Below are 27403 nucleotides of genomic sequence, written 5' to 3' on the forward strand. Positions count from 1 at the left end.
CTTTTTAAATGCAAATCTTCTTCGGAGGGCTAGTAGTCGCTATATTACCCCGGTGCCTCCCTCCCTCCATCCCTCCCTCTCTCCACGTCACCTGCCTCTGGTGGTGGGCCAGGCCAGGCCAGGCCATTCCTAAGAGAGCCTTGTCAACACATCGCTCATCCTTCTGAGCGCAGCGCGGCTGCCTGGCCAACGGCGCCGGCTCCCCTGAGGGACGCCAGCCGGCGCTCTTCGCTTCTCTGAGCCCCGAGGAAGCCTCAGCCGCGGGCTGGGAGCCGACCCTCGCACCACAGCCAGGCACCCCACAGGAACGGGGTGGGAAGCCCATCGCTGGCCCCCTCCCAGCAGCATGTGGAGAAGCGTCGCTCGCCTCTGGCCACCATGTACGTGAGCTACCTGGTGGAGAAAGAGGCCCCCTCCATGTACCCGGGTTCGATGCGCCACGCCGGGGGGCTGAACTTGGCCTCCGCGCAGAACTTCGTGGGCGCCCCGCAGTACCCGGACTACAGCGCCTACCACGTGCCCGCCGGGATTGGGCTGGACAACGCGCAGTCTCCCGGATCGCCCTGGCCAGGCACCTATGGCGGGCCCCTCCGCGATGACTGGAACGGCTACGGGCAGGGGGGTGTCCCGGGGGCGGCAGCCAACGCAGTGCACGGACCCGCTGCGGCAGGCTTAGCCTACAGCCCGGCCGGAGACTACCATCCGCACCTCCACCATCACCACCCTACGCAGGGACCGCCGGCGCCCCCCTGCTCCGGGGTCCACTCTTCCGGAGGGCTGATGCAGTCGCTCAACTCGCCTGAGCAGCTCTCCCCTGGCGGCCAGCGGCGAAACGACTGCGGCTGGATGAGGAAACCTCCGGTGGGGGGACCCGGTAAGAAAGAACGGGCTCGGGGAGGGGAGGGGGGTTCGCTTGCTGAGTGCCCGGAGAGAGGTGTTGGGGCTCAGGCCTGCCGAAGAGGAAATGCGCACACGTGCCTCTTTAATCCAGGCGCCGGGGGGCTATTCAGTGGGGAGCAGGCGACGCAGCGCTCTGTACCAGCTCAGAGGCACGCTTTGCAGGTCTGGGAAGGGGGATACAAGAAGAGAGAGAAAGGGGGAACAACATTGTGAAGCCGGGGGTTGGGATTTCCGTCATCCGGTAGTCGTGCGTGTGCTTGTTTGCTTTTCGCCTCCTGTTCCCTTGTAAACCCGCACCATTAAATCGAATATTTACTGCCAAGGGCGTTAGGAAGCCACAAGCCACGCTACTGCCCATTCCATATAACCTTTCTCGGAAGTAAGTCCATCTGGCAGCCAGGATCCTCCGCCCTTTCACTTTATTTATACCGCTGCCCCGAAGGCATTAGCGCGGACGTTGAGGCTGCAAAGCTTGCTCCAGTTCACGCGGGAGTAAGGTCCAGAGAAAGAAGCAGGACTTCACTCCTGAGTTGACAAGGCCAGGAGACGGCTGAATGCCCCATTCAGTTCTCTGGCACAAACTTGCGCCTTAAATATTGGAGTGTGTGAGGACAGGTGATACGAAACATCGGCTGCCAGTTCACTAATTGAGAGTAGGATGGGAGAGAGAACAACTGGCACATTCATTCTCCCTTTTGGTTCGGATCTGGATGTAAAAGGCTGCGATAAATAAACAAAGCAGGCTGCAATCCACAAAACTAGAATGTTTGAGAGAGACGCCCTGTTGAAATTTTCCCCGGGGTAAAGTTTCCAGACTTCAAGGTGCTCTGCAGAGCTCTTGAAAGCAACGGGTGCTTTGCCCTTCAGTGAAGCATGAGTCTCAAATCCACCCCGTCCGAATGGATTTGTTGACTGGAGGTCCTGTTTTTTTGCATTAGGTGCAGGAGTGAAAATGCGCGTTCACGGTCGAGCTTCCGGGACGCGCTTTTTGGGGCCCTCCAATACCTTTCAACCAGCTCACAGAATGAGCCGGGATTAGCTTGCTGTCATCAGAACATTAACAGGCTACCTTTATGTCAATTTCAGCCTGGTGAGTTCCTCTGGGATTCTCCAGCTGGCTGTGGGAATTTCTAGACTGTACAAAATCTCCAATCTCAGTGGAGACAGGCATCTTTACCGCCCAAGCCAGTTAAACTGAATCATGTGGCTACTAAATCTGCCATTCCAAGCACACACACAAGGAGAGAGAGAGAGATGTCCTGGGGAATCTATCCTGTTGCAATTAATGGAACTTTCCCTTTCATTGCGCTTCTCAACCTCGCGAGGTCAAGCAACATATAAATCCAGACACCGCCGCTGAGCTGAAATTTGTGGCGGGCAGAAACTGTTGCTTCGAAAGGCTGTTGAAATTCCTTACCCCGCCCTTGCTCGCAGGGAGGCCAGTGTTACTTGATGCGCAAAGATCTGTGATCTTAGTAGGCTAGGGTCCCCATCCAGCTCCCTAGGACAGAGACATATATGTACCCTCTTTTGCCGCTGGATTTTGTGACGAAGGGATGAAAAGGAGCGTGTTCCAGATCGGTAGGAGGGCAAGGATGAACGTGAGAGAAGGGATCCCACCCATAGTTAAGCGCGCTGAAAACCCACTTAAAAGCTGTAGCCCTAAACACACTTCCCCACAGAGCAACATCTTATGCATTTTTACTCGGAAGTAACTCCCGCTGCGTATAGGGACTGTAGGCTGAACAGGAAGCTAGTACCATTGAATTCTGTGGGAGTTACTCTGGAGTAAATGTGCTTCGGATCATACCATAAGGGTGGTATGGGAATCTCCGCATGGTATGATAGCCTCCAGGGGGCACGAGAAAATCTACCCCCTCCGAGGAAGGGGGAGCAACAACATACAGCGCCGGCGCCGGCTTGCTGGAGCCAGTGTGCGGATCTCTGCTTCCAGCGCCTTAAATTGTTGGCGTTCTTTAGACAGCTCAGAAAACTCTTCCGGGAGCAAGGACCAAAGCCCTGGAGCTGGAGAGGGCCTGGGCGGACGTCCTCTCTAGTGATATTTGAAGCCCCGGGACTCGATGAGTGTGTGGTTCAGGATCTGAGCACGGCGGCGGGTGCTCCGGCCCAGCGACGCGTAATCATAACAAGCCGAGGATTTTCTGGGATTTTCCCGTTCGTGTGAATCGTTCCAGAGGCCTCTCTGCAGACATGGGTTTCGGGCAGAGTGGAGGAGTCTCCGTTTGGAAACTATGGCGCATTTGAAAAAAAGGGGTGGTGGTAGTGGAGAGCATTTTTTTCCTTATAAAAGCAGACAGTTTATTTGTTTCCCATTCTCAATGTTTAAAAGAAAACCACTAAATAGAGATTGCGAATAACAGGGAAGGCAACGAGCCGCAGTGAAAGCGTTCAAGATGACCTGTTGAGACTCAACGGTGTAACTTTCTTCCAAAGGTTTCAAACTGGGCCGATTCGCACTGGATTGAAGTATTTGCATTTAAGCGTATATGTTTTGGGATTCAGTGGGACTGGGATCGGTTTAAAATTTAAACTCTCCTGCTAATCCGAAACAGCGTTGTGTAGAAGAGGGTTTCATGAAAATCCGTGGGATTTACTCCTGAGTAACGCCTGTAGGATCCGGATTCTATCCTAGGACTGTGGGCTGAGCTAGTAAGTTATACAATTTCCTTGAGCGGTGTTTTGAAGGCTAACTATATTTACCCGTCCAAATCCCGCGGATAAAAGAATCGTTTCTACATTCACTGCAGAAATGTGCTTAAGATGGGGGGGGGTCATTCCCATGAACGGATAAAACAATGCAAGATCGGAGTGCCAGTGGGATACTGAGGCTTTTCTATTCACTTTTTGAAAAATTTCCTTAACCTTACTGGCTTTGAAAGGTCCAGCGTTTGCTTTAGTGGGAATTGGATGTATAAAGTCAGAGATCCAGGAAGTCGCAGCCTTACTTGGGAAGTAATACCCATTTGATTCTAATGGTATTTTGTTCTTCTGTCAACGCGCTGCTTCTAGGTACGGCTCCGATCGTAAGCCAAAACATACTCGGAAGCACCTACACTTGAAACGAACGGTAAACTAGCATCGACGACTGGGAATTTCTCTTGCGCAAGCCCCGTTAAAAGGAATCGGGGTTTGGCAATGGTTCTGCGCAGCTCCCTCTGAAATTTCAACGAGGCTTGCGCAGAAAAACGTCCGGTGATTGTTGTTATGGTGTTTAAAGCTGTAAGGGCAAAAGGACCCGGAACCACATTGGACTCAAAATTCAGTGGGGCTAGACCAGCCGGCCCCATCGTTTTCACTGAGGTGCAAGTCCGCTGCCTGGCTAGCTGGCCTATACCAACTTCGAAATGCGAAATACCGTGATGGAATACTCCTCCATGCAAAAAGCAAATGCCTGCAACACAGAAACCTAGCATGTCGGAAAGAAAGGCTTTGGCCAGCCTTCCCCCTGACCTGCTAGTTTACTTTCGTAAGTTATTTCGTTAGTACAGAGAAGCATGCCACGATGAGGACCCACGCCCGCAGGTTGAAGTGGTACAGCCCAGACACAAGTTTTGTAAGAACTGTCTTAGGCCATAGAGTACAGATGGGGAACCTATGGTCCTCCAAATGCTCTTGGACTACAACTCTCATCACCGGGGGCCATTGGCCATGCTGTCTGGGCCTGATGGGAGCTGGAGTCCAACAAACATCTGGAGGACCACAAGTTCCCAGCTGCTCAAAATCCACATAAGTTTGTAGTGCAGAGATGGGGTCGCGTTCAGCTGAGTCCTACTCAGAGTAGGACCCATTGCAGTTAATGAACCTAATACAGTCAGGTTTATTAACTTCGGTGGGTCTACTCTGAGTAGAACTAGCCGTGCATATCACCCCGCGGGCTCCCCAATTCGCTGAAGCCACCTGGTCTCCTGATGAGGCCCAAGACATCGTTCTTGTATGCACAAGGCTGATCTGGAGACCGTGGGAGGTCAGCTGGATCTAGCACTGTTCCCGGATTGAAAATCCTAAGGGGCGCCCGCCTCCTCTCCCTTCTCCGCGGCGACGCACGCGACGGCTTTCTGGAAAGACCTCGCCTCATCGGCTTCCAGTCGAGCTGCGATCAAGACTTTCTCTTGAGTGGAAGCGATGGCTTTTCCCGCGGCTGCCCGAGGCCCGGTTACAGCCACTTAAAAGATTTGTTTCTTTTTTATAACCAATTACAGTCCTATAAATCATCGGGCGGTGCGCCTGGTTGGCCGTGCATTGGTTTCTGACTCAGTGGGCGCATACCTTTATATTCCCATCTCAGCCAGCTCCTCCGCGTGGCTGATAATCCTCGGCGAGGAGACGCTCCGTGACTGGGAATCTCTTCTCTGCGGCCGGTCAACACGCATCCCCGGCCCCCACTTGGCCAGACGGCCGGATATGAGCGAGAGGGCCCCTTGGTTTACCCAAGAGGGATGGATCCTCTTCAACTCCAAAGCCTGCTTATGCAAAAGGGGCCCCATTCTAAGGAAGGAAGCGGGACTCCAGCTAAGTAGGACTTTCCGTTGCCTCTGACTGTGCCTACTCTAGAGTAAGCACCACTGAAGACAGTGGGACTTGGGGAAGGACCGTGGCTCAGTGGAAGAGCACATGTTTTGCATGCAAAAGTCCTAGGTTCAATCTCTGGCGTTTCCAGGTAGGGCTGGGGAAGATTCAGGTATGGTTCCCTGAAACCCTGGAAAACTGCTTGGGGACGATACTGAGCTAGATGGACCAATGGTCAAGGCAACTTTCTGTGTTCTATATACTTACTTCTGCTTAGGACCGGCATGTTTGCCACTTTCTCTCTCAGCTGCCATCATCCTTAATTATTGGCTGTGGTGGCTGGGGCTGATAGGAGTCACAGGCCATGCAACAACCTCTGGAGAGCCTCAGGTTTCCCTTTCTTGCCTTAGTGAAGCACGTTTGGGTTTCCTTGGTCTCTGCTTCCAGAGGAACAGCCCAGTTAGTATAGGATAGGCTTCTTCGGTTTGAGGGTTTCATGTTGCACTTCGGTAACACTTCCATGGGAGTAAGTCAAAATACAATTTACTTCCAAGTAGACAGGCATTGGATAGCACCATCCTATAGAGATCCAGTGTGGTGTAGTGGTTAGAGTGTTGGACTAGGACCTGGGCGACCAGGGTTCAAATTCCCACTCAGCCATGGAGCTCACTGGGTGACCTTCATCAGTCTCACCCTATCCTACTTCACAGGGTTGTTGTGAGGATTAAATAAGGAGGGGGAGAACCATGTAAGCCCCCTTGAGCTCCAAGGTAGGATATAAATGCAATAAACAAACAAGCATATCCCTGCCTAATTCTCCAAACCAAAGAGCTTCCCTGTGACTGGATCATGCCCCTGAAATGCTCTGGGGCTGCAATCCTATATCTGCCTACCTAGGAGGAAGCCCCACTGAACTCACTGAGACTTACTTCTGAGCAGACATCCCCTGCCCCAAGTGTGTGTGCATATGTGTCTAGTCTGCACCAGAATCTAAGCAGGTTGGAATTCAAATCCATTAGTGTCACCTAGTTCACATACATCTCACCTCTGCCATGTACTTACAAACCCAACTTTTGCAATGTGGGAATGCATTTTAACATGGACAATAGTACTGGTTGACGTTGTAGGCCTACATTATTCCTGCCATATATGGAGGGTGTGTGTGAGTGGGAAAGTATGTGTTGTTCGGTGCTGTATAAATGAATTCCTGGGCTGATGGGAGTTTAGTCCACAACACCTGGAGGGCACCAGGTTGGTGAAGCCTGACCCACAGCATGCCCTTATACGTGGCGATTAAGAACGCCCTACTGAATTCAACGCGATTTGCTCTTTAAGAAATGTCCTCAGGATAGCAACCAGCTCGGATCCGAATGCCCTTCAGAAAGGTCGCCAACCAGAAGAGGGTCCTCTAGGCTCCCCTTTGCCCTTTACACCCTTGTGATGTTAATATCGTTCCCCAGGGCCCGCGTCGCTCGCTCTCTTTTCCCTTTCGCAGACCCTCATCTGCCATGAGGAGGGGGCTTGAAACCTGTCTCACTTTGATATCTACCTTCCTCGCTATTGTTTCAGTTTTTTCTTTCTACCCTCCCCCATCCTCCCCTCACCGGAAAAGAAGAGAAAGGAGGAGGAGGGGGCAGAACTTTCGCAGTCAATATTGAAATCTGCCATTCCCTTTCTCTTTCCTGGGCGGGGGAAGGGGGGCGGTGGCAGAATGGGAACAGGCCTTTGGGGAGATTGCAAAAGTCTCCAGAGCAGATCAGCGGAAAAATATCTCTCTTCCCCTCCCCCACCGCCCACTTCTCCCCCAAACAACCCAATCGGCTGATTTTCTGTAGACCTCTCTAGGAGGTATAACGGGCCCTTAGGTGGCTCCCACATGGAGATCACAGAACTGAGAAAATATATGTATATATTTATATATACACACACAAACACACACTTTAACTACCTATTTACATAATAAAATACAAAATCTTTTTTTTCTCACAATGCAGTCTTTCATGGTCTACACATAAGTAATCCCCACTAAATTCAGTGGGATTTTTTCTCAGATAAATGGATATTTATTTATTAGAGGAATGCAATGGTAAACCCCCTCTGAATACCGCTTACCATGAAAATCCTATTCATAGGGTCGCCATAGGAATCGACTTGCAGACTGTCCATTTCCATTTTTCAAATGGGTGTAGGATTGCAGTCTGTTTTTTTAGATTAACACTTACCTGGGAGTAAGCCTTGCTGAATTCAATAGGACTTAATAGGAATTCAATAGGATTTACTCCTGAGCAGACATGGTTAGGATTGTAGTTACGATGCTAGTCATACTTAAAGCTAACCCAATGGAATCAGTTGAGTAAAGTAACTCAGTCCATTGATTCTAATGGGTCTATTCTGAGTGTGACTAACATTAGATACCCTTAATATATATATATATTTGGTTCACTAAGTGCATAAATGTCAATCCAGTCAGGAAGAAGTTATTAAGGTTCTTCTGTCTTGAGAATCTATCAAAATATTTGAAAACGGTTGACACATCTCCATTACCACATAATCCTGGAAAACTTTCCAGTGGATAGGGCCCATTATTTTCTCTTCCTTATGCTCTACCGAGTTCCTAAAGGCTGAGGTTCCTCCTCGCTTACTCCCCCTGCACACAAGCAGAAACGCGAGGCAAAATCCTCCCCCTGAGGAAAATGGCTCGGTCTCTTCAATTTTGGCATGCCATGCCCCAGGTGTTAAAAAAGCATAAAGACTTGGGGTTAAAAACAACAACAACTCAAACAAGTAAACAAAAACGTGGCAATTCTGCCAGTTCATTCTGCTTTAATCTCACCGTCAGTCAAGGCATTTTTTAAAAGTAATAGTTGTGTGTCCAAACGGACACCCACTGAACACGAATGGACACATTAAACGTAATCAATGAGGCAAGAGCACAAATTCAGATCGGATTCTAAATAGATGGGGGGGAAGAGAAAATCTGCTTTGCAGAAAGCTAAAGCATTGCTCTTTTACTGCCAAATATAAAAAGGGAATAAAAATACTTTCTTTTATGTCTTCTGTGATTCAATGGTTTTAGTTTTTGTTTTCATTGCAGTTTTTTTAAAAAAAAAACACCTTTAAGTTACTGCAAAAATAAAAATAAAAACAATCCTTATCTATTTGTTTATAATACCAGAACAATAACCAATTTTATAACCAATTTTTCTAAGTTCTGAAATTAGAGATTTAGAGGCGGTGGTGGCGGCGATGATGATTTTGCTCGTCAATTCACACGTTTACGGGTGGGTGGGTGGGTGGGTGGGCAGGCTAGTAAGAATCTTGCTGGGCTAGTAACGTGTGTAAATGCATTTGCAAGGCTGTATCCCCTCCCTTTTTAAGTCCATAAACTACTTGCAACTCAGTCCAAGGGTCCTGGCTTGTACATGGTAGAGAAGCTACCCCACGCGAGCCATTTGGATGGGGGAGGGGGAATGGACACCCACGGGAACAATTCCTTTCAAAATGCCCTGCCTTCAGTTAGCACGATCCTGGGAGGGATTCACTGCGAAGAGCCAAATTAATGAACGCTCTCTAGTATCAGCCTTCGCCAACCCGGCACCTTTTGAACTACAACTCCCATCCGGACTGAAATTGAGGGTGGGGGAGTCGAGGTCTGGGGCTTGTAGCTTTTATGAGAAGCCCCCCCACCCCCACCTCCACCTCCAATTCCAATTCGCATTAAAGGCGCACAACCTCTTTCTAACCCCTTTCTTCCCACGGACTCTCTCCCGCGCCTTCCTTTCCCGCAGTGGGGAGGGGAAAGGCGCTGGATGTCTCCATTCAAATGCTGCCCTAGGAGCTCGCCGGGGCTCTTATGCTCATATGCACCGCGGAGGGGGGCGGGCAGGGGGAATGAAAGCGCCTGCCGCCCGTTTGTTCCGGAGGGAGACAAGGCAAACAGGCTGGGCTTGTGATCCAGGGGCGTTCCGGAGGCTCTTCGCTTTGATAAGATCGCCTTGTAGGCCATTGTTGGCGCTCGTGTTTTCCATTCAGCGGCTCCGGGGAGTTTTCTCTGATCAGCCCTGTCTTCGTCCCAGGGAAGCTTTTGTCTGGGGGCTGCGCGCGACCCCTCCTTGTTTCACTTAACCCACGTCAGCGCCTGCTGGCCCTTACAGGCAGAAGAAGCTCCTATCTGTTGGGCGTGTGGGGAATGTTTAAGAAGAAAACCAGTTAAGCGAGGAGCCGGAGAAAAGCCCAAAGGCTCGGCGCCAACAGAAGCCCTGCAGCCCGGCTGGCAGTGAATTTGGAGCGGGGATTTAAGATGATCACCGCGCGATTGCTCCTCCTGGTTTGGCCACCTGAACTGGGAATGGATTCCCCAATGAACCGCACAGTCACTTTTTTAGGAGGAGAAAAATGTAAAAAACCTTGTTGGCTTAACTAGGCATGGCTTAGTTATGCATGGCTGAACTATAGAGAGGCGTCGCTACTGAAAGAAGCGCTTGCAAATAGATGATGGTGGTGATGACGAATTGGCAAGTTCTTGCGTTAGCGTTTTTGAAACGAGGATGATTTTTTAAAAGGTGTATCTCAAATTCACCAGTCAAACGGAATTGAAATTTAGAAATGGTTGAAATCATATATATATTTTGCCAAAATGTGCATTTGTTTATGTATCTCTACTTGAAATTGGCCTGGCCTAAATGACTGTGCCTAGGGCCATACTACCCGGAACACACCAGATCCCGTCTGATCCCAGAAGCTAAGCAGGGTCGGGCCTGGTTAGTACTTGGATGGAAGACCGCTTGGGAATACCGGGTGCCCTAGGCTTAGAGGAAGGCAATGGTAAACCACCTCTGAATACCTCTCACCATGAAAACCCTATGTACGCTAATGCTAGGAGCCTGGATGGGAGAACTGCTTGGTCTTAGAGAAGAGCATTGATATAGTGAGCATAACGGAGACCTGGTGGAATGGAGAAAACCAGTGGGATACGGTTATCCCTGGATATAAACTATATCGGAAGGACAGGGAAGGACGTATTGGTGGCGGAGTCGCTCTACACGTGAAAGAAGGCATTGAATCCAGCAAGCTGGAAACCCCAAAAGAGGCAGACTCCTCCACAGAATCGTTGTGGGTGGTGATACCATGCCCCAGGAGGGACTTAATACTGGGAACGATCTATCGTCCCCCTGATCAAAATGCTCAGGGAGACCTTGAGATGAGATATGAAATTGAGGAAGCATCCAAACTAGGAAATGTGGTAGTAATGGGTGACTTCAACTACCCGGACATAGACTGGCTGCATATGTGTTCCAGTCATGACAAAGAAGCAAAGTTTCTAGATATTCTAAATGACTATTCCCTAGACCAGTTGGTCATGGAACCGACCAGAGGGACGGCAACCCTGGACTTAATCCTCAGTGGGGACCGGGACCTGGTGCAAAATGTAAGTGTTGTTGAACCGATTGGGAGCAGTGACCACAGTGCTATTAAATTAAACATACATGTAACTGGCCAATTGCCAAGAAAATCCAACACGGTCACATTTGACTTCAAAAGAGGAAACTTCACAAAAATGAGGGGATTGGTAAAAAGAAAGCTGAAAAACAAAGTCCAGAGGGTCACATCACTCGAAAATGCTTGGAAGTTGTTTAAAAACACTATATTAGAAGCTCAACTGGAGTGCATACCACAGATCAGAAAAGGTACCGCCAGGGCCAAGAAGATGCCAGCATGGTTAACGAGCAAAGTCAAGGAAGCTCTTAGAGGCAAAAAGTCTTCCTTCAAAAAATGGAAGTCTTGTCCAAATGAAGAAAATAAAAAAGAACACAAACTCTGGCAAAAGAAATGCAAGAAGACAATAAGGGATGCTAAAAAAGAATTTGAGGAGCACATTGCTAAGAACATAAAAACCAACAACAAAAAATTCTATAAATACTTTCAAAGCAGGAGACCATCTAGGGAGACGATTGGACCCTTGGATGATAAGGGAGTCAAAGGTGTACTAAAGAACGATAAGGAGATTGCAGAGAAGCTAAATGAATTCTTTCCATCTGTCTTCACAGTGGAAGATATAGGGCAGATCCCTGAACCTGAACTAACATTTGCAGGAAGGGATTCTGAGGAACTGAGACAAATAGTGGTAACGAGAGAGGAAGTTCTAAGCTTAATGGACAATATAAAAACTGACAAATCACCGGGCCCGGATGGTATTCACCTGAGAGTTCTCAAAGAACTCAAAGGTGAAATTGCTGATCTGCTAACTAAAATATGTAACTTGTCCCTTGGGTCCTCCTCCGTGCCTGAGGACTGGAAAGTGGCAAATGTAACGCCAATCTTCAAAAAGGGATCCAGAGGGGATCCCGGAAATTACAGGCCAGTTAGCTTAACTTCTGTCCCTGGAAAACTGGTAGAAAGTATTATTAAAGCTAGATTAACTAAGCACATAGAAGAACAAGCCTTGCTGAAGCAGAGCCAGCATGGCTTCTGCAAGGGAAAGTCCTGTCTCAGTAACCTATTCGAATTCTTTGAGAGTGTCAACAAGCATATAGATAGAGGTGATCCAGTGGACATAGTGTACTTAGACTTTCAAAAAGCGTTTGACAAGGTACCTCACCAAAGGCTTCTGAGGAAGCTTAGCAGTCATGGAATAAGAGGAGAGGTCCTCTTGTGGATAAGAAATTGGTTAAGAAGCAGAAAGCAGAGAGTAGGAATAAACGGACAGTTCTCCCAATGGAGGGCTGTAGAAAGTGGAGTCCCTCAAGGATCGGTATTGGGACCTGTGCTTTTCAACTTGTTCATTAATGACCTAGAATTAGGAGTGAGCAGTGAAGTGGCCAAGTTTGCTGACGACACTAAATTGTTCAGGGTTGTTAAAACAAAAAGGGATTGTGAAGAGCTCCAAAAAGACCTCTCCAAATTGAGTGAATGGGCGGAAAAATGGCAAATGCAATTCAATATAAACAAGTGTAAAATTATGCATATTGGAGCAAAAAATCTGAATTTCACATATACGCTCATGGGGTCTGAACTGGCGGTGACCGACCAGGAGAGAGACCTCGGGGTTGTAGTGGACAGCACGATGAAAATGTCGACCCAGTGTGCGGCAGCTGTGAAAAAGGCAAATTCCATGCTAGCGATAATTAGGAAAGGTATTGAAAATAAAACAGCCGATATCATAATGCCGTTGTATAAATCTATGGTGCGGCCGCATTTGGAATACTGTGTACAGTTCTGGTCGCCTCATCTCAAAAAGGATATTATAGAGTTGGAAAAGGTTCAGAAGAGGGCAACCAGAATGATCAAGGGGATGGAGCGACTCCCTTACGAGGAAAGGTTGCAGCATTTGGGGCTTTTTAGTTTAGAGAAAAGGCGGGTCAGAGGAGACATGATAGAAGTGTATAAAATTATGCATGGCATTGAGAAAGTGGATAGAGAAAAGTTCTTCTCCCTCTCTCATAATACTAGAACTCGTGGACATTCAAAGAAGCTGAATGTTGGAAGATTCAGGACAGACAAAAGGAAGTACTTCTTTACTCAGCGCATAGTTAAACTATGGAATTTGCTCCCACAAGATGCAGTAATGGCCACCAGCTTGGACAGCTTTAAAAGAAGATTAGACAAATTCATGGAGGACAGGGCTATCAATGGCTACTAGCCGTGATGGCTGTGCTCTGCCACCCTAGTCAGAGGCAGCATGCTTCTGAAAACCAGTTGCTGGAAGCCTCAGGAGGGGAGAGTGTTCTTGCACTCAGGTCCTGCTTGCGGGCTTCCCCCAGGCACCTGGTTGGCCACTGTGAGAACAGGATGCTGGACTAGATGGGCCACTGGCCTGATCCAGCAGGCTCTTCTTATGTTCTTATGTTCTTATGAATATATCAAAAAAGATTCATAGGGTTGCCATAAATCGTAATCGACTTGAAGGCATGTAACAACAACAACAGAGTGTAGATCCCTACATTTGTCGCAGATTTGACTTTGTGGATTGCCTTGTTTATATAGCCAATGCAAAACGCTCTGACATCTCCACACAAAACTTGAAATAAGAGATACTGGTGTAAATTAATCTTACTTCCCAAATGGGCTTTGGGATGCCTTCTTAGTAAATCCCACTGGACTTTATTCTAGATTAGAGCAGGTACTTACTGATCCACCAGCCTGCAAGTGTATATATAGGTTCTCCTCATTATGAAATTAAGTGAAGCTATTTTGAAGTGAGGGTGAGATACCTTATGGTTTAGAAAGGCAGATGTGCCTGCCTGGATTTCTAAATTGATTCAGTCTTTTTGTTGTGAATGGCATTGATGCCTCCATTGTAATCATGTGTATTTGGAAGGAAGTCCTATAGATTTAGGTGGATTTCTATCAAAAAGGAAGAGCCCTTTTTCTGCAGCACCATAAATCATTTTGCATATTTTATTATCTTAAGATAATTATTAATAAAAACAAATCACACCTTTCAGTTAAAAAAATCAGGACATCTTACTTGACATGAAATTAAAATAACAATACAAAGAACTACAATTATAAAATAAAGCATAGAACGCGCACACACACACACAAATATGTAAGTGCCTCGGAAGGAAGATCTGGAAGAATCCTTACTGGAATTGTTGAGACTTAATTCCAAGTTTAAAAAATCCCATTCCATAGTTGGGGTGCCACCATCAAGAAGGCTTTCTTTCCTGGTTGCCATCCATGCATCTTCTTTAATGGAGGCATCTGCAGAAGAGCTTCCAATGATTATGACCTTAGTGTATGGACAGGTTGGTGTGGAGATAGGAGGTCCTTCAAGGGCCCTGATCCCAATCTGTGAAATGCTTTAAGAGTCAAAGCCAAATCTGTGAATTGTGCCCAGCAATGGACTAGGGTCCAGTGCAGGTATTCAAAAACTGGTGTGATGTGCCTCTAATGCCCACTTACTTATTTAAAACATTTTGTACCACCCTTCATATTATTTAGAAATCAAGGGGTAATGTACAAGCAATTAAATGAAATAAAAAATTTAACAACAGTGAAAACCCTTAAATCGTACACAAGATTCATATGCCTGGGTGAGCAAATATGTCTCGGGCTGCAGTCCTAACTCCACTTACCAGAAAATAAGCCCCACTGAATTCAGTAGGACTTACTTATGAGTAGATATGGTTTAAATTGCTTGTTAGCACCAAAAAGATTGCAAAGTGAGTGCCTGGTGAGCCCCTCTAAAGGAAAAACATTCCATAAATATTCTGTTTAGCTGTCATAGAACTCTATTCTGAAGTAACTGTGGTTTCTTCAAAGGCAGCCTCACTTACAATGCACTACCATCACTTTAATCTAAAGGTCATCAGAGCATAGATTTCCATGGCAATGCTGTCTCTGTCCAAAAGGGGTCATATTTAATTGGGATTTGTATTGGATTGCTAGAAACAACATAGGAATCTGAGTCAGACCACTGGTGCATCTAGCTCAGTAATAACTACACTTACTGGCAGTGGCTGTCCAGGATTTCAGACAGGATTCTCTCCTAGCCCCACCTGGAAATGCCAGAGATTGGACCTGGGACTTTCTGCATGCAGGACAGATGCTCTACTACTGAGCTATGACCCTCCCCCCATGCTCATAGATAAGAAAGTACTTGGATGTGAAGTTTAAATTTGGTTGTGGATTCAGTTTCAGAGGCATTACCTTCAAGGATCAGTCAACTACTTTCTTTTTCTGAAAGGAGCTGCTTCACAGTTTATATACTGCGAAACGAGTAACAGTCTCTGCTTACTCACTTTGTGGTGCAAAGGCTATCAGAGAACAGGGCAACACAATTTCCAGAGGGGTAACCATGCTAGTCTGTTTCAGCAAAAACCAACAGGCTTATGGCTCCTGAAAGATAAGCTGATTTACTGCAGGTAAGTGTTGTGGAAGATACCTTTTTGGCAATGGTCACTGTACTTATCTTTATATACACTTGATCTTTGCATAGAAACGTCACAGACTATTATGCTTCTTGCGTTTCATGGCCTTTGGCCCCATTGTTTAAATCCCTCCCCTCTGTACCCATGTATACACATGCTAATCAAGGATAATACATCATACATCTGATGAAGTGGATTCTAATCCATAGGAAATCCATGATGTATCCATCCATACCTTGGTGTGTCTGTGTATTATTTTTTAAATCTGTGTTTTCTTTCCATTAGAAGAGATGTACAATCCAGTTCATGTGTGACTCTCCCTCACAAAACTATAAAACTGTATCTTCATATCTTAATAGATAGTCCTTCTCTAATGAGGAGTTCTGGAACAATGTGGCATGTGTGATATTATGTGTAATAATAAAATAAAGCATTTAGGCCAAGGGGAACATTTTGCTCCTCTACCAGCAAACAGTATTACTTACCGATCTTGCTATAAATTGCATATTATATAAACTGCACATCTACACACAATTTGGTGTTGGTGCTTTATATTAAAAAAATGAAGACATGTTGATTTCAATGGAAGCAACAGATGTACTCTTGAGGGCAACACATGCTTAACTGTCTCCCTTGAAATAAATGGGGATTAAAGTGGCCAAACAGTTAGTTGGATCATGACTTAAGGCTGCATTGCTTAACATAGTACTGAATCAGTGCAGCACAAAGGCTTGAGTGTCAGATTTCAAAAAGGGGGTTCTGGGTTCAAATCCTCACTTGTACAAATGTGACTTGGAAGTCTTACTGAAATGGGATTTAATTCCCTGTTTAAAAATGTTTAGTGTTGGGATGTAAATTCAGTACAATTTCAGTTATTGTCACTTTGTCCCCCAATGTTATTTCCAAGTAATATGTTTGGGGAAAAGGTAAAACTGTTAACAGGTGAACACTTACAAAAAATATGTGCTACTGAGGCTTAATTCAGTGCTGTGGTACATGATCCAGTGAGACTGTGCACAAGCCACATTGAAATAAACTGTTGTGCTATTGTGTGCATCCCACATTCATTTCAAGGGGGTTTATGTATACAGGAAAATTTTCTACTGGATTGTGCCTCATGAGCATGATCTAGTCAGACTCAAGCACACTGAAAATAACAGGACTTAAATGGGAAAATTAAACATGTGAATCAAATCTCTTCCATTGAAATCAAAGGGACTTGGAAGTACCTATTTGTCTGGACTACGTATATCCTCCATACAAAAGGGTGTGGATCTGAAGCACATTTACCTGGAGAAATTGATTCTGTTGAAATCTTGGGACTTAATTCCAAGTGAACATTTGTAGAAGTGCCACCCATAATAGGCCAAGTTACAGAGTGCCAAATAATAATATATAGGAACAAATCAAGGTGCATTTCTCCCACACACACACAACACACATGCATGCATTGGTTTGTGTGTGTGTGTTTGGCTTGGGGAGCCATAAATCCAGCAGCTTTTTACAAGCGTGCATTGTTTGAAAATCACTTCCTCTTCAAACCAGACGTTTGAGAGCTTATAATTTAAACTAGCAGGAAGAAGAGGGAGCCCTTCAAACCTGTTTTTTGGGGGATGGGGTGGAAATAATCCACAGCTGAGTTTTGAACACTGGCTGCTAAAATCTGAAAAGGCCAGGGTTATCAGAAGCCCTTGAATGAATATGCCAAGCAGGGATATTTGGGGAGGGGGTTGTTCCACTGTCTTCAGAAGCTCTGATTGCAAGAGACTAGTGGGCATTTTTCATAAGGACTATGCTCTTGCTAAAACCAAATGGAGCAATTCCCCAACTACATTGTCAAAAGAATTCACTAAAGAAATGATGCTGTCAACGCACTTCCTTTAACTGACCTGCATCTCTCTCCTCAGTGAAAACCAGGACGAAAGACAAGTATCGCGTGGTCTACACGGATCACCAGCGGCTGGAGCTGGAGAAGGAGTTTCACTACAGCCGTTACATCACCATTCGGAGGAAAGCCGAACTGGCAGCCAATCTGGGATTGTCAGAGAGACAGGTGTGACTTCGGCTAGTTTTTTTTTTGATCTATAAGATGTCGGGGGCTCTTGAGTCCCTCTCCAGTCTGCCAGCCAATTCTGTTTATCATGGTGCTTTAGTTTTGGTTCCTAACCATTAGTACAATAATCCCTTAACTAGCCAGGCCAAGGTGCTTGCATTAAGCAAGCCTCGAGTCTTTTAAAAGTATGTCAGCTAATGTCCTTCCAAGAACCTTGCTGCCCTTGGCTCCTACTGGGAGGAAGGGTAGGATATACATCTAATAAGTAAATAATGAATAAACCAAAAGTATGGGACTTCTCACACATTGTGCTTCAAGAAGAGAGGAAGCTGCCTTCTGGTCTACCTAGCTCAGCTCAGGTTACACTGACTGGCAACAGCTCCCCAGGCTTTTGGACAGGAATGTTTTCCAGGCAGGAATTGAGCCTGGGACCAATTGCGTGTCAAGCACATTCTCTTCTGCTAAGCTCTGGCCTTTCTTTCTAGATACATGTGTAAGACAAAAACAGGTTCACTATACAGATATACTTGCCAGAGAGCCAGGAATTGGCTGCAGCTCCTTGTTGCTTATATACTAGGTGACAAAGCTGAATAGGAGAAATCACTTGGCTTAAGGGGATTGTGAGCCACATCATTCACCTTCACATGGGAGGCATAAATCTAACTTTAAAATGTATTTTTGTAATCTTCTGTGTGCTGCATCTGCCTTATGGAAGAAAAGTGGCATAAAAGCAAACTTCCAACTAACTACAGTTGCTTTTTTTTTTTAACCCCTGTAATACTAACTCTACATAATATTTTAGTGTAGGAATGGAAAACCTGTGGCCCTCCAGATGGTTTAGGACTACAGTTCCCATCAGGGGCAGCCCAAAACATTTTGCTACAAATAAAAATAAAAAGTGTGTAGTACCCAAGGCCAGCTAAGCTATTTGGGAACCCAAGGCAAGAAAATCTTGCAAGTGTCTTTCTGCCCCTCTGTCCTCTGACAGTAAAAAAAATAGTAATAATACATTAAATAACTAACCATTTTCTGCCTTTTTATGACACCCAAAACCTGCTGCCTGTGTCAGCTGTGTAATGATAGGGTTGGCCTTAGTTCCCATCACTCCTGACCACTGAACATGCTGGGTGGGGCTGATGGGAGTTGGAACCTAACAACATCTGTAGGGCTGCAGGCTCCCCACCCCTGATTTAGGGCCTGCATTTGAATTCAACATGGCTTTCTAATCTGCATCAAAAACATCTACATGCGTTTACAAACATAGGGTGGCATTAAACTAAGCTTTGCTCACAGTAGACCCTTTGAAATTCATGAACATGATGAGCAGAGCAATCCATGGTGGAAGGGGCACTGGCAGAGGAGGAGCCAGCAGGATGGTCCACGGCATCCATTTGCCGTTTGGGAGTTGCCAGGCCGGGAGCTGCACAATGAGCGGAAAAGAAAAAGCCGGCTCTCACGAATACCCTCACCGGCTAGTAAGCACTCCCCGTTGACTTCCATTATAATTATTTCTTTAGACCATCCTTTTTCTTGGCGTAACTTTGACCCAGATTGTGACCCACAGGAGTGTTCCAAATGGGAGCTGGATGTTTCAAAGTCTCCCCCAGCCCCTCCTCCGACATGCCCCTGGAACACCTCTTTTTCGGGCCTTCCCTGGCCGATCCCTGGCTGAGCTGGCAGAGTCCCAGCTTTGCCACAGCTGAGCTGGGGTGAGGGGCTTCTGCCAGCTCAGCTAGGGATCCACCACATTCATCTCCCCTCAGCCCAGTGCAAATATGAGTTGGATTGCACCCTAAGTTATGTCCATTAATTTCATTGGGGAGATGGGGGAAATTTATTCACAGGGATATCTCACCCTGAGGAACTCAAAGAATTGTACCAGGCTCTGCCTCTTCCCATTTTTATCCTCACAAAGACCCTATGAGGTTGGTTAGGCTTAGTGGAAAAGATTGGCCCCAGTTCCCCTAGTGAGTTTCATGGCTGAATGGCGATTTCAACCTGCCTCTTCCCAATCCTAGTTGAACATCCCCATCACTACAGCACCACACTCTAGTGTATACAGTAATTTACTCCAGGGCCAACCTACTAAAATCAGAGGAAGTGTTTTGGAGCAAATCAATTATTTTGTTGTTCTGCTCTATTGTAATTATTATACGATTTCCCTGATCATATTTCTCCAAGAGGATGTCACAATCTAGGACAAGTGTCCTGGTGTCAAATTTGGGTTGCTGGACTGAGCTTCTCGCCCTGTAGATGTTCAGACATCACACCATGTTTTTCATTAACAATGTCAACTCCGCATGAATTTAGATGGCAAACCATCCATTCCACCTGAATTAGGCACAATCCCCTCCCTTGTATTTTTTTAAAATAAGCATCTCTGCCCTTTAGTTTGGCAAGGTATTTGTTCTTTTAATAAATGTCATCAGTATGATAACAAAAAGTTATTGTGCACACATGTATTTGCCTTGTTGTGTCCTGAGCAAAGTAGTCCTTGTCCCCCTAAAGCCAACTTCCCAAAGAAGGGTATGATTGAGCACCCATTCCAAACAAGCCAGCCCGGAAGATGGTTCCATAAATGTATGTGGGAGATTATTGGGAGTGTTACAAGCTGCACTGCAGACTCTTGAAGGACTTATAAGGCTCCCAAACCTGATGTTTGATGCCTGTAATCAAGCCAAATAGTTTTTTTAAATGAAACAAAAAGACAAATAATGAAGTGTGCATTTTTAACCAAAATTTCAAGCACGGGCCTTGGCTGGCCCAGAACCTATTTCTAATGCTGGGTGTTGGCTGTGGAACAGAAGAAGTCAATCACGATAAAATGGCCTTTAAGCATATGCAGAGTTACTTTCCCTCACTACCCACTATTCACAGGCATCACCACTTTCACCTCAGCAGATCTGGTTTCTGGGCAAAACATAAAATGAGTGGAGGGGGGAGAGAGAGTACTGTTTGTAATTGTAATCAGTAATGTATTTTTTTCTGCTCTGGAATACTCCCATTTTCATTGGTTGGGCTTTCTCCAGAGTGCATTGGTACTTTAATTACTGCGGAAGGGGAGGGACAAGGCCCTTAATGAAATCTACAGGCTCCATTCCCTGACTTTCCCCTATTTTAGCCAAATTGCATCCCCTGTGTCTTTCCAAATACAGCAGGTAAATACACAAATGGGAAGGGAGCTGTACTGGAATGGCTTGAAGATTACACTTTGCTTCATTCAAATAGTGATTTATCTGATCACCATCCGCAAAATAACTTATTCCAAAATAGTTTTGAGGCAAGGATGGGGATCCTATGGCTCTCTAGATGTTGCCCATAGGCTTTGCTGGGTGAGGCTGATGGGAGGTGACATCCAACATCTGGAGGAGCCATAGGTTCCCCACTCCTAGTTTTAAGGGAACTTCAGGCACTGCACTTAAATAAGTGGCTTGTGGCTCAACCAAGGAGGCCATCAGGCTTTGTTCTAGAAACAGATGAAATCTAGCACTTGGAATAAAACCGTTCACAGAGTGTGACCAATTTCACTGACTTTAGATCCCCCTCCCAATTTTGTGCAAGATGGAGATTGAAAGCACCTGTGATCTAAAATGCTTTTCCTGCAATCAATTCATGTGGGCAATTGATTGTGGTTACTTACTCAGTACTGAGAAGATACGTTCTGTATATGCTCAGAGGCATTCTGACCAGTAAGTCCAGGGCCTAAAATGATCTAGCTGAACTACTGAGAACTTGTTTAACTTCTTTTGGTCTCTGTGGCGTCTTGGCATGCCTTCACAGTGCCCTTGACTGCATTTTGGTTTGTGGTGAAAGTGGCTTTAAGTCCAAGTCTGCTCGTTCATCCAGTTTGCATGTTGAGTTACGGGTTGGCTTTGTATATAAACACATTCAGGAGTGGAGGGTTTGTTTATCCCATTCCAATAATCAGAGGAGACATTCTAGATAGTCTACCAATTGCTGTCTTCGCGGTTATTGCGAAAGGCCCACACCTTAGCTCTCAAAGTCCAAGAGAGTTGCATTTCTAACGTTTTGCATACCGCCCGTTCCAGATGTCCTTGAGTTTCTGGAAATGTGTTAGCTCTGAGTCAGGCTCCCATGTGAATAATGGCTTGGCTTTTCCCCCTGTCACTTGTATAAGGGCTGGTATTTTGATTATTGCTGCACTGATTTCTAGAATCCCTGTTTGGTCATGAAAGCTATAAGAAATTAGCTAGCCTCTAATGTGCGCTTTCAGTACTGTGGATGTATTTTGGATATAAACCCATGATTAGCCCCCTTCCCCTCCTCCTGTGCTGAGCTTTCCATTAGTCTTTCCCCTCTTTAATTCATATGCCTTTAAAAAGAACCCCAAAAACAACTATTACTACTTAACTAATTTGACAGAATAGTGCCCCATGAGTAAACCATTCTAAATAGAAACTAATGTACAGCTTGTCCTAACAATTTCCAATCCTAAATATAGGAAGGCTCATCCTGATCCTCTTTGTAATCCCGCTTCCTAAAGTAATTTGTGTGATGATATATATATATATAGTATTCCTGCTAAATGGTAGGCTTATTATGTGTGTGTTATATGCCTTCAAGTCGGTTATGACATGGCGACCCTATGAATCAGCGACCTCCAATAGCATCTGTTATAAACCACCCTGTTCAGATCTTGTAAGTTCAGGTCTGTGGCTTCCTTTATGGAATCAATCCATCTCTTGTTTGATCTTCTTCTTTTTCTACTCCCTTCTGTTTTTCTCAGCATTATTGTCTTTTCTAGTGAATCATGTCTTCTCATGATGTGTCCAAAGTATGATAACCTCAGTTTCATCATTTTAGCTTCTAGTGATAGTTCTAGTTTAATTTGTTCTAACCCCCAATAATTTGTCTTTTTTGTGGTCTGATTTAAAAATAGAAAACTATAAGAAGAAGAGCAGGGGCTTTGAAGTTGCCAGTCAACAGTAAGCACTTGAACACCAGACTGAGCAGGCGCACAGATCACCTAGTACAAGTCCTACCCACTATGGGGAGCAAATGTGGTGTAATGGTTAGGGTGATGGGCTATAACCTGGGAGACCTTGGTTTAATCTCCACTCAGCAATAAAGCTCACTGGGTGACCTTGGGCCAGTCATTGTCTCTCAGCCTCACCTACCTCACAGGGTTGTTGTGAGGATAAAATGAGGAGGGGAGAACCATGTACACCACCTTGAGCTCCTTCAAGGAAAGGTAGAATATAAATACATGAAATAAAGAAGTAAAACAAATACATTGTCATTCTATTTAAATTATAGCAATTATTTCTAAATTTGTATCTATGCACATAAATTAGCATACACCAAGTTTATGCAAATCTGCTCCTTCTTTGTTCTCTTTTTTGATGTGGACACCCTATATGCAGGCCAATATAAGAAAAGTTTTTTGTTCACTATGATGCCCAGCACTTGAAACTTGATATTTACTGAGGGGTGGCAAGCAATATATGACTACTGTCAAGCCTGGCCCTACCGTTAGGCAGGCTAAAGTGGCCATCTCAAGCAGCTGATCTGGGGTGTCATAAAAGAGTAGCAAATTGTTTCTCTTTAGGTTTATTATTACATTTTTACACCCAAGAAGAGGAGCATGTAGGATTTATTGGTTCAGGTGCCAAAATAACTTTGCTGGCCTTGAGTACTATATATCTAGAGTGGGTACTGGGGTGAGGAGCCTTGCTATCTATTGACTAGTATTGTGCCACTTTTTGCTATGTCTGTGATGCAATTAAGACATTTTGTGCCACTGTGTTCCACATTTTGCAATGGGTGTACAAACATTTTTTTTTTGCAGTGGCTATACTGAAAGTAAGATAATGTGCCCCCCCCCGAATGAACCATACCAAGTGTTTGAATCCCCCCTCCTTATTCACTCTCAGTCAAGCACAAAAAAACACAATGTATTGTTGATAGGCTGCTTTCAGCTTGCTTGGTGAGTCCTAAATCATGCCGGCCTGAATTTAAGTTACAATTTTGTCACTCATATAAGTCCTTATGCATGTTTACTCTGAAATAAGTCCTGCTGAATTTGTGGCAGTTATTTCCAGGTAAGTGTGCAAAGGATTGCAGTTCTAATGTTATAGATTAGGGTTGGGGATCTTTGACTAGAAAGAGGCTGTAGAGCACCTGATTTGCATCCACTGGTTCAGTTCCTCATCATCTCTGGGGAGGACTGGGAAAAGCTCCGGTCTGAAACCCTGAATGGCTGCCAGTCAATGTAGACAGTACTGAGCTAGATGGACCAATGTTCTGACTCAGCATAAGGCAGCATTCTATGTTTACATGTTACAGCTCCTTCCCACAAGATGGGTGACACTTATGTGGGAAGAAGGTGTGTCCTATAAAGCAGCTTCCCATGCTTTTCCATGGAACAGTTAAGGACATGCTAAGGATGTGTACAGATAATAATAATAAATAATAAATAATAATAAATTTAATTTTTGTGTCGCCTATCTGGCCGAAGCCACTCTAGGTGACGTACATATTAAAATTCAATAAAATACAATATAAAATACAGAATAAAATACAATGCAGTCAACACTAATGCAGCCGTAAAACTAAGTAGGGCAATCAGTAAACAATTATCACAGAAACAATAAACAATCACAGAAAAATTAGCCCACCCCGGAGATCCCAAAGGCCTGTCCAAAGAGCCAAGTTTTTAAGGCTCGGCGAAATGTATCCAGGGAAGGGGCATGGCGGAGATCAAACGGGAGGGAGTTCCAGAGAGTGGGGACCGCCACTGAAAATGCCCTCTCTCTAGTCTCCACCAACCTAGCTGTTTTCGTTGGTGGGACTGAGAGAAGGCCCTGCGTGGCTGATCTAGTCGGGTGGCTTAATTGGTAGTACTGGAGGTGCTCCTTCAGGTAAACTGGGCCGAGACCGTATAGGGATTTAAAGGTTAACACCAACACCTTGAATTGGGCCCGGAAAACAACTGGAAGCCAACGCAGATGAAATAACACTGGTGTGATGTGATCGCGGCGGCGGCTGTTTGTAAGCAACTGAGCCGCCGCATTCTGCACCAGTTGTAGTTTCCGGACTGTTTTCAAGGGTAACCCCACATAGAGCGCATTGCAGTAGTCTAATCGAGAGGTGACCAGGGCAAGTACTACCAGTGGGAGCTGATGAATAGGGAGGTAGGGTTGCAGCCTCCGTATGAGGTGTAGTTGATACCAAGCTGCCCGGCTCACTGCCGAAATCTGAGCCTCCATGGACAGCTTGGAATCAAGAACAACCCCGAGGCTGCGGACCTGATCCTTCAAAGGTAAACTCACCCCATTAAGCTTCAGGTCAACAACACCCAACCTTCCCCTGTCACCCACAAGTAGCACCTTGGTCTTATCAGAGTTGAGCTTCAGCCTACATTTCTAGATGTATCTAGAAATAGGAGTTGGTACATCTTGAGCCTGTCCCCCTCATTTTTGCCCCATAATTGGTGTTGCCTACACCCTGAATCATGCTTGCCCTTCCATTGTGCTTTGGGAGCAATGTGCCTTTATTTTTAATATTTAAAAGCACCCCTCATTTATATTATTACAAATTAACTGAAATATTTATTTATTATAAACTTTAATCATTTTTTAAAGTTGCAAAACTGCTCTGAGAGAGGAGAGGAGTGGAGTAAGATTATACCCATGAGCCAATGTGCTCTGTAAACAAATGGCTTCTCCTTTCAGCCTACAGAGCCAGTTTTCCCTGAGCTCAACTTTCCTTTAGACAGTTTTCTGTGCCTGCCATCATATATGACATCGTGCCCCACAAAAGACAGGTGTGGTTAGCCCAAAATGACCTGATCTGCTACTTTCTGAGACCTGGGTGGACACAATTTAGGCCTGTGGGCTATAGGTACCTCACAATGTGCGGAGTGCAATTCCAGAGTGTAGACACAGAAATGCTTTAGGTATGTCTGAATGTACTCTTAACACTCTTCCACGCTGAAATAAACAGGACTCAGAATTGTATCACTTTGGCCAGATTGTGCCTGTTACATGTTGGTTGAGACATTTGATATTGGCACAGTACAGAAAGCGATTTACTTGTCTTATAATCTTATAAACTATTATCCCCTGATGAAGGCCTGTAGATAACAGGCTGAAACACGTTGGGTTTTATCAAAAATTAAAAAGTTCCTATTTTCCAGCATCTTGGTCTTTGACCCCTTTTTTGAATTCCCATTTACTTAATGGACATGACTAACATGAATGAGATTTAGTTGACCACAACCTATGGATATGATGTTCACTCTCCATTACAAGACAAGTTTGTTCATTTTCTCTCTCCCTCTTCCTGAAAACATGTTATCTTTCTGCTTTGAAAAGGAAAGCTTAGATTCTCAGGAATTTATGAGGAGCCCACCCTCTTTCAACACATTCTCTACTCCCTGTCCTTTTCTGAGGGGGGGTTGAGGAGGAAGAATTTTTGCGCATGCAGCCAGGTCCTCTGAATATTTACTTGAAGTAAGTCCCACTGTATTTGTAGGCCTCATTCATAGGTAAGCATGTATAGGAATCCGTAATGCACAGGCTTGGAACCAGTCTCATTGACACATGATAAATGGGATTAATCCAGAGGAGTATCGGGCATCAGTTATGAGGAGAGCCTGGCTGGGAGTCCAGAGTCTGTGAGTTCAAATCCCCGTTCATGTCTCCTGGGTGAAAAGAGCCAGCTAAAGATCACCCCCACAGTGAGTGGCTTAGGGGTGACGTGCCCTGCCACCTGTGCAGCCATGGGCAAGATGTATAGTTCCAAGGAGCCCAGTTGCCCCCCAGCTTGCAGTTGCGGACAAGGAAGGGGCTGGTTTGTGCAACTATGGCAAGCTGAGCAGGCCCTAGCCAGCTGGGGAGGACTAGCCTCAGAGGGACGCAATGGTAAACCCCCTTTGCATATCTCTTACCATGAAATCCCTATTCATAGGGTCGCCATAAGTCGGGATCGACTTGAAGGTGGTCCATTTCCATTTCCATAGTACTCTTAATTTACCCTCTCTTATTTTGTCGTCTTCTACCCCCAGGTAAAAATCTGGTTTCAGAACAGGCGGGCAAAGGAAAGGAAAATCAACAAGAAGAAGTTGCAGCAATCTCAGCCAGGGGTTGTGCACAGTGGATCAGAACCCATGAGCCCAGTGTCCTCCATGCAGCCAGGGACAACTGGCTCTGGCCCCAATGGAGGAGGAGTGTTGGGTGCTCCTGGTTTAGTGCCACCCACTGCACAGTGAGAACTGCTGGAACTAAAAGACTGAGCAGCTGGAGACTTCCTGCTCTCCTTATTTGAAGGGGAGGAACATATGCACACCTGGTGAGAAAGGCCACTGGTCCATCAGTGAAATTGATGATGTGACACTGTAGCTCTGCTTCCCATCTGGACTTCTTCACACGGGAGGGACTTCTCTACACAGCATCACACTCCAGCTTTTGTTGTTGTTGTTGTTGTTGTCCTGCACATTTGTACAAAATGTACTGTTCGCAACCCAAGTTGTGTGGGGTTGGGGGGGGAAGGGAGTTGATCCCTTCCCTGTAATTTGCTTCATTTTGTTTCCACGCTCGTGGTAGGTGCCACGTAACTGACACTTCTCTTCACAATGAAAAACAGTTTCTCAGGGAATTGGGCCTGGAATGCCTTTTGCTGTTTGTTTCTTCTTGTTGTCATTCTTGTGTTTTATCACCAATGTTGTTGGGCGAATGATAAATTTTAATGGGAAAAAGAAGGAAAAAAGGGGGGAATATTAAAGCATGTTTTACTTTTGTTTTTCTGGTACTCTAAATATACCAAAAGAAGGACTGCTTTATCTTACAGCTTGCAGGAAAGATTGGGAAAAGCTGTGGTTGAAATGCCCCAGAGCAAGTTGCTTGATATGAATCTCTTGTACAAGACATCATAAGATTGGCACTGATGGCTATCCTTTCAGATTTATGCTTCGATATAGGAAGCGGCCTTACACTGAGTCAAACCACTGACCCATCTAGCTCAGTATTGTCTACACTGACTGGCAGTGTCTCTCCAGGGTTTCAGAGAGGGTTCTCCTCCAACCCAACCT

General features: G+C 45.5%; 1 protein-coding gene and 1 non-coding gene across 2 annotated transcripts; both read left to right on the forward strand.

Moving 5' to 3' along the window:
* Positions 1–27081, forward strand: CDX2 (caudal type homeobox 2). Its single transcript, XM_061628506.1, has 3 exons — positions 1–874; positions 17207–17352; positions 26381–27081. The coding sequence occupies exons 1-3, from the start codon at positions 379–381 to the stop codon at positions 26582–26584; spliced, it is 846 nt and encodes a 281-aa protein (XP_061484490.1). The 5' UTR covers positions 1–378; the 3' UTR covers positions 26585–27081.
* LOC133386414 (5S ribosomal RNA) lies at positions 10118–10236 on the forward strand. Its single transcript, XR_009763160.1, has one exon. It is a non-coding gene; the product is annotated as a 5S ribosomal RNA (ribosomal RNA).
* Positions 27082–27403: the final 322 nt, after the last annotated feature.

This window comes from Rhineura floridana, chromosome 5, assembly GCF_030035675.1.
Source record: "Rhineura floridana isolate rRhiFlo1 chromosome 5, rRhiFlo1.hap2, whole genome shotgun sequence".
In the NCBI taxonomy this organism is placed as follows: domain Eukaryota; kingdom Metazoa; phylum Chordata; class Lepidosauria; order Squamata; family Rhineuridae; genus Rhineura; species Rhineura floridana.

Bases quoted from the DNA above. Each gene is read 5' to 3' on its own strand.
- CDX2 (XM_061628506.1), top strand. From the start codon at position 379: ATGTACGTGAGCTACCTGGTGGAGAAAGAGGCCCCCTCCATGTACCCG. The intron at 875-17,206 runs GTAAGAAAGAAC...CTCTCTCCTCAG, and splicing joins ACCTCCGGTGGGGGGACCCG to TGAAAACCAGGACGAAAGAC. The intron at 17,353-26,380 runs GTGTGACTTCGG...TTCTACCCCCAG, and splicing joins TGGGATTGTCAGAGAGACAG to GTAAAAATCTGGTTTCAGAA.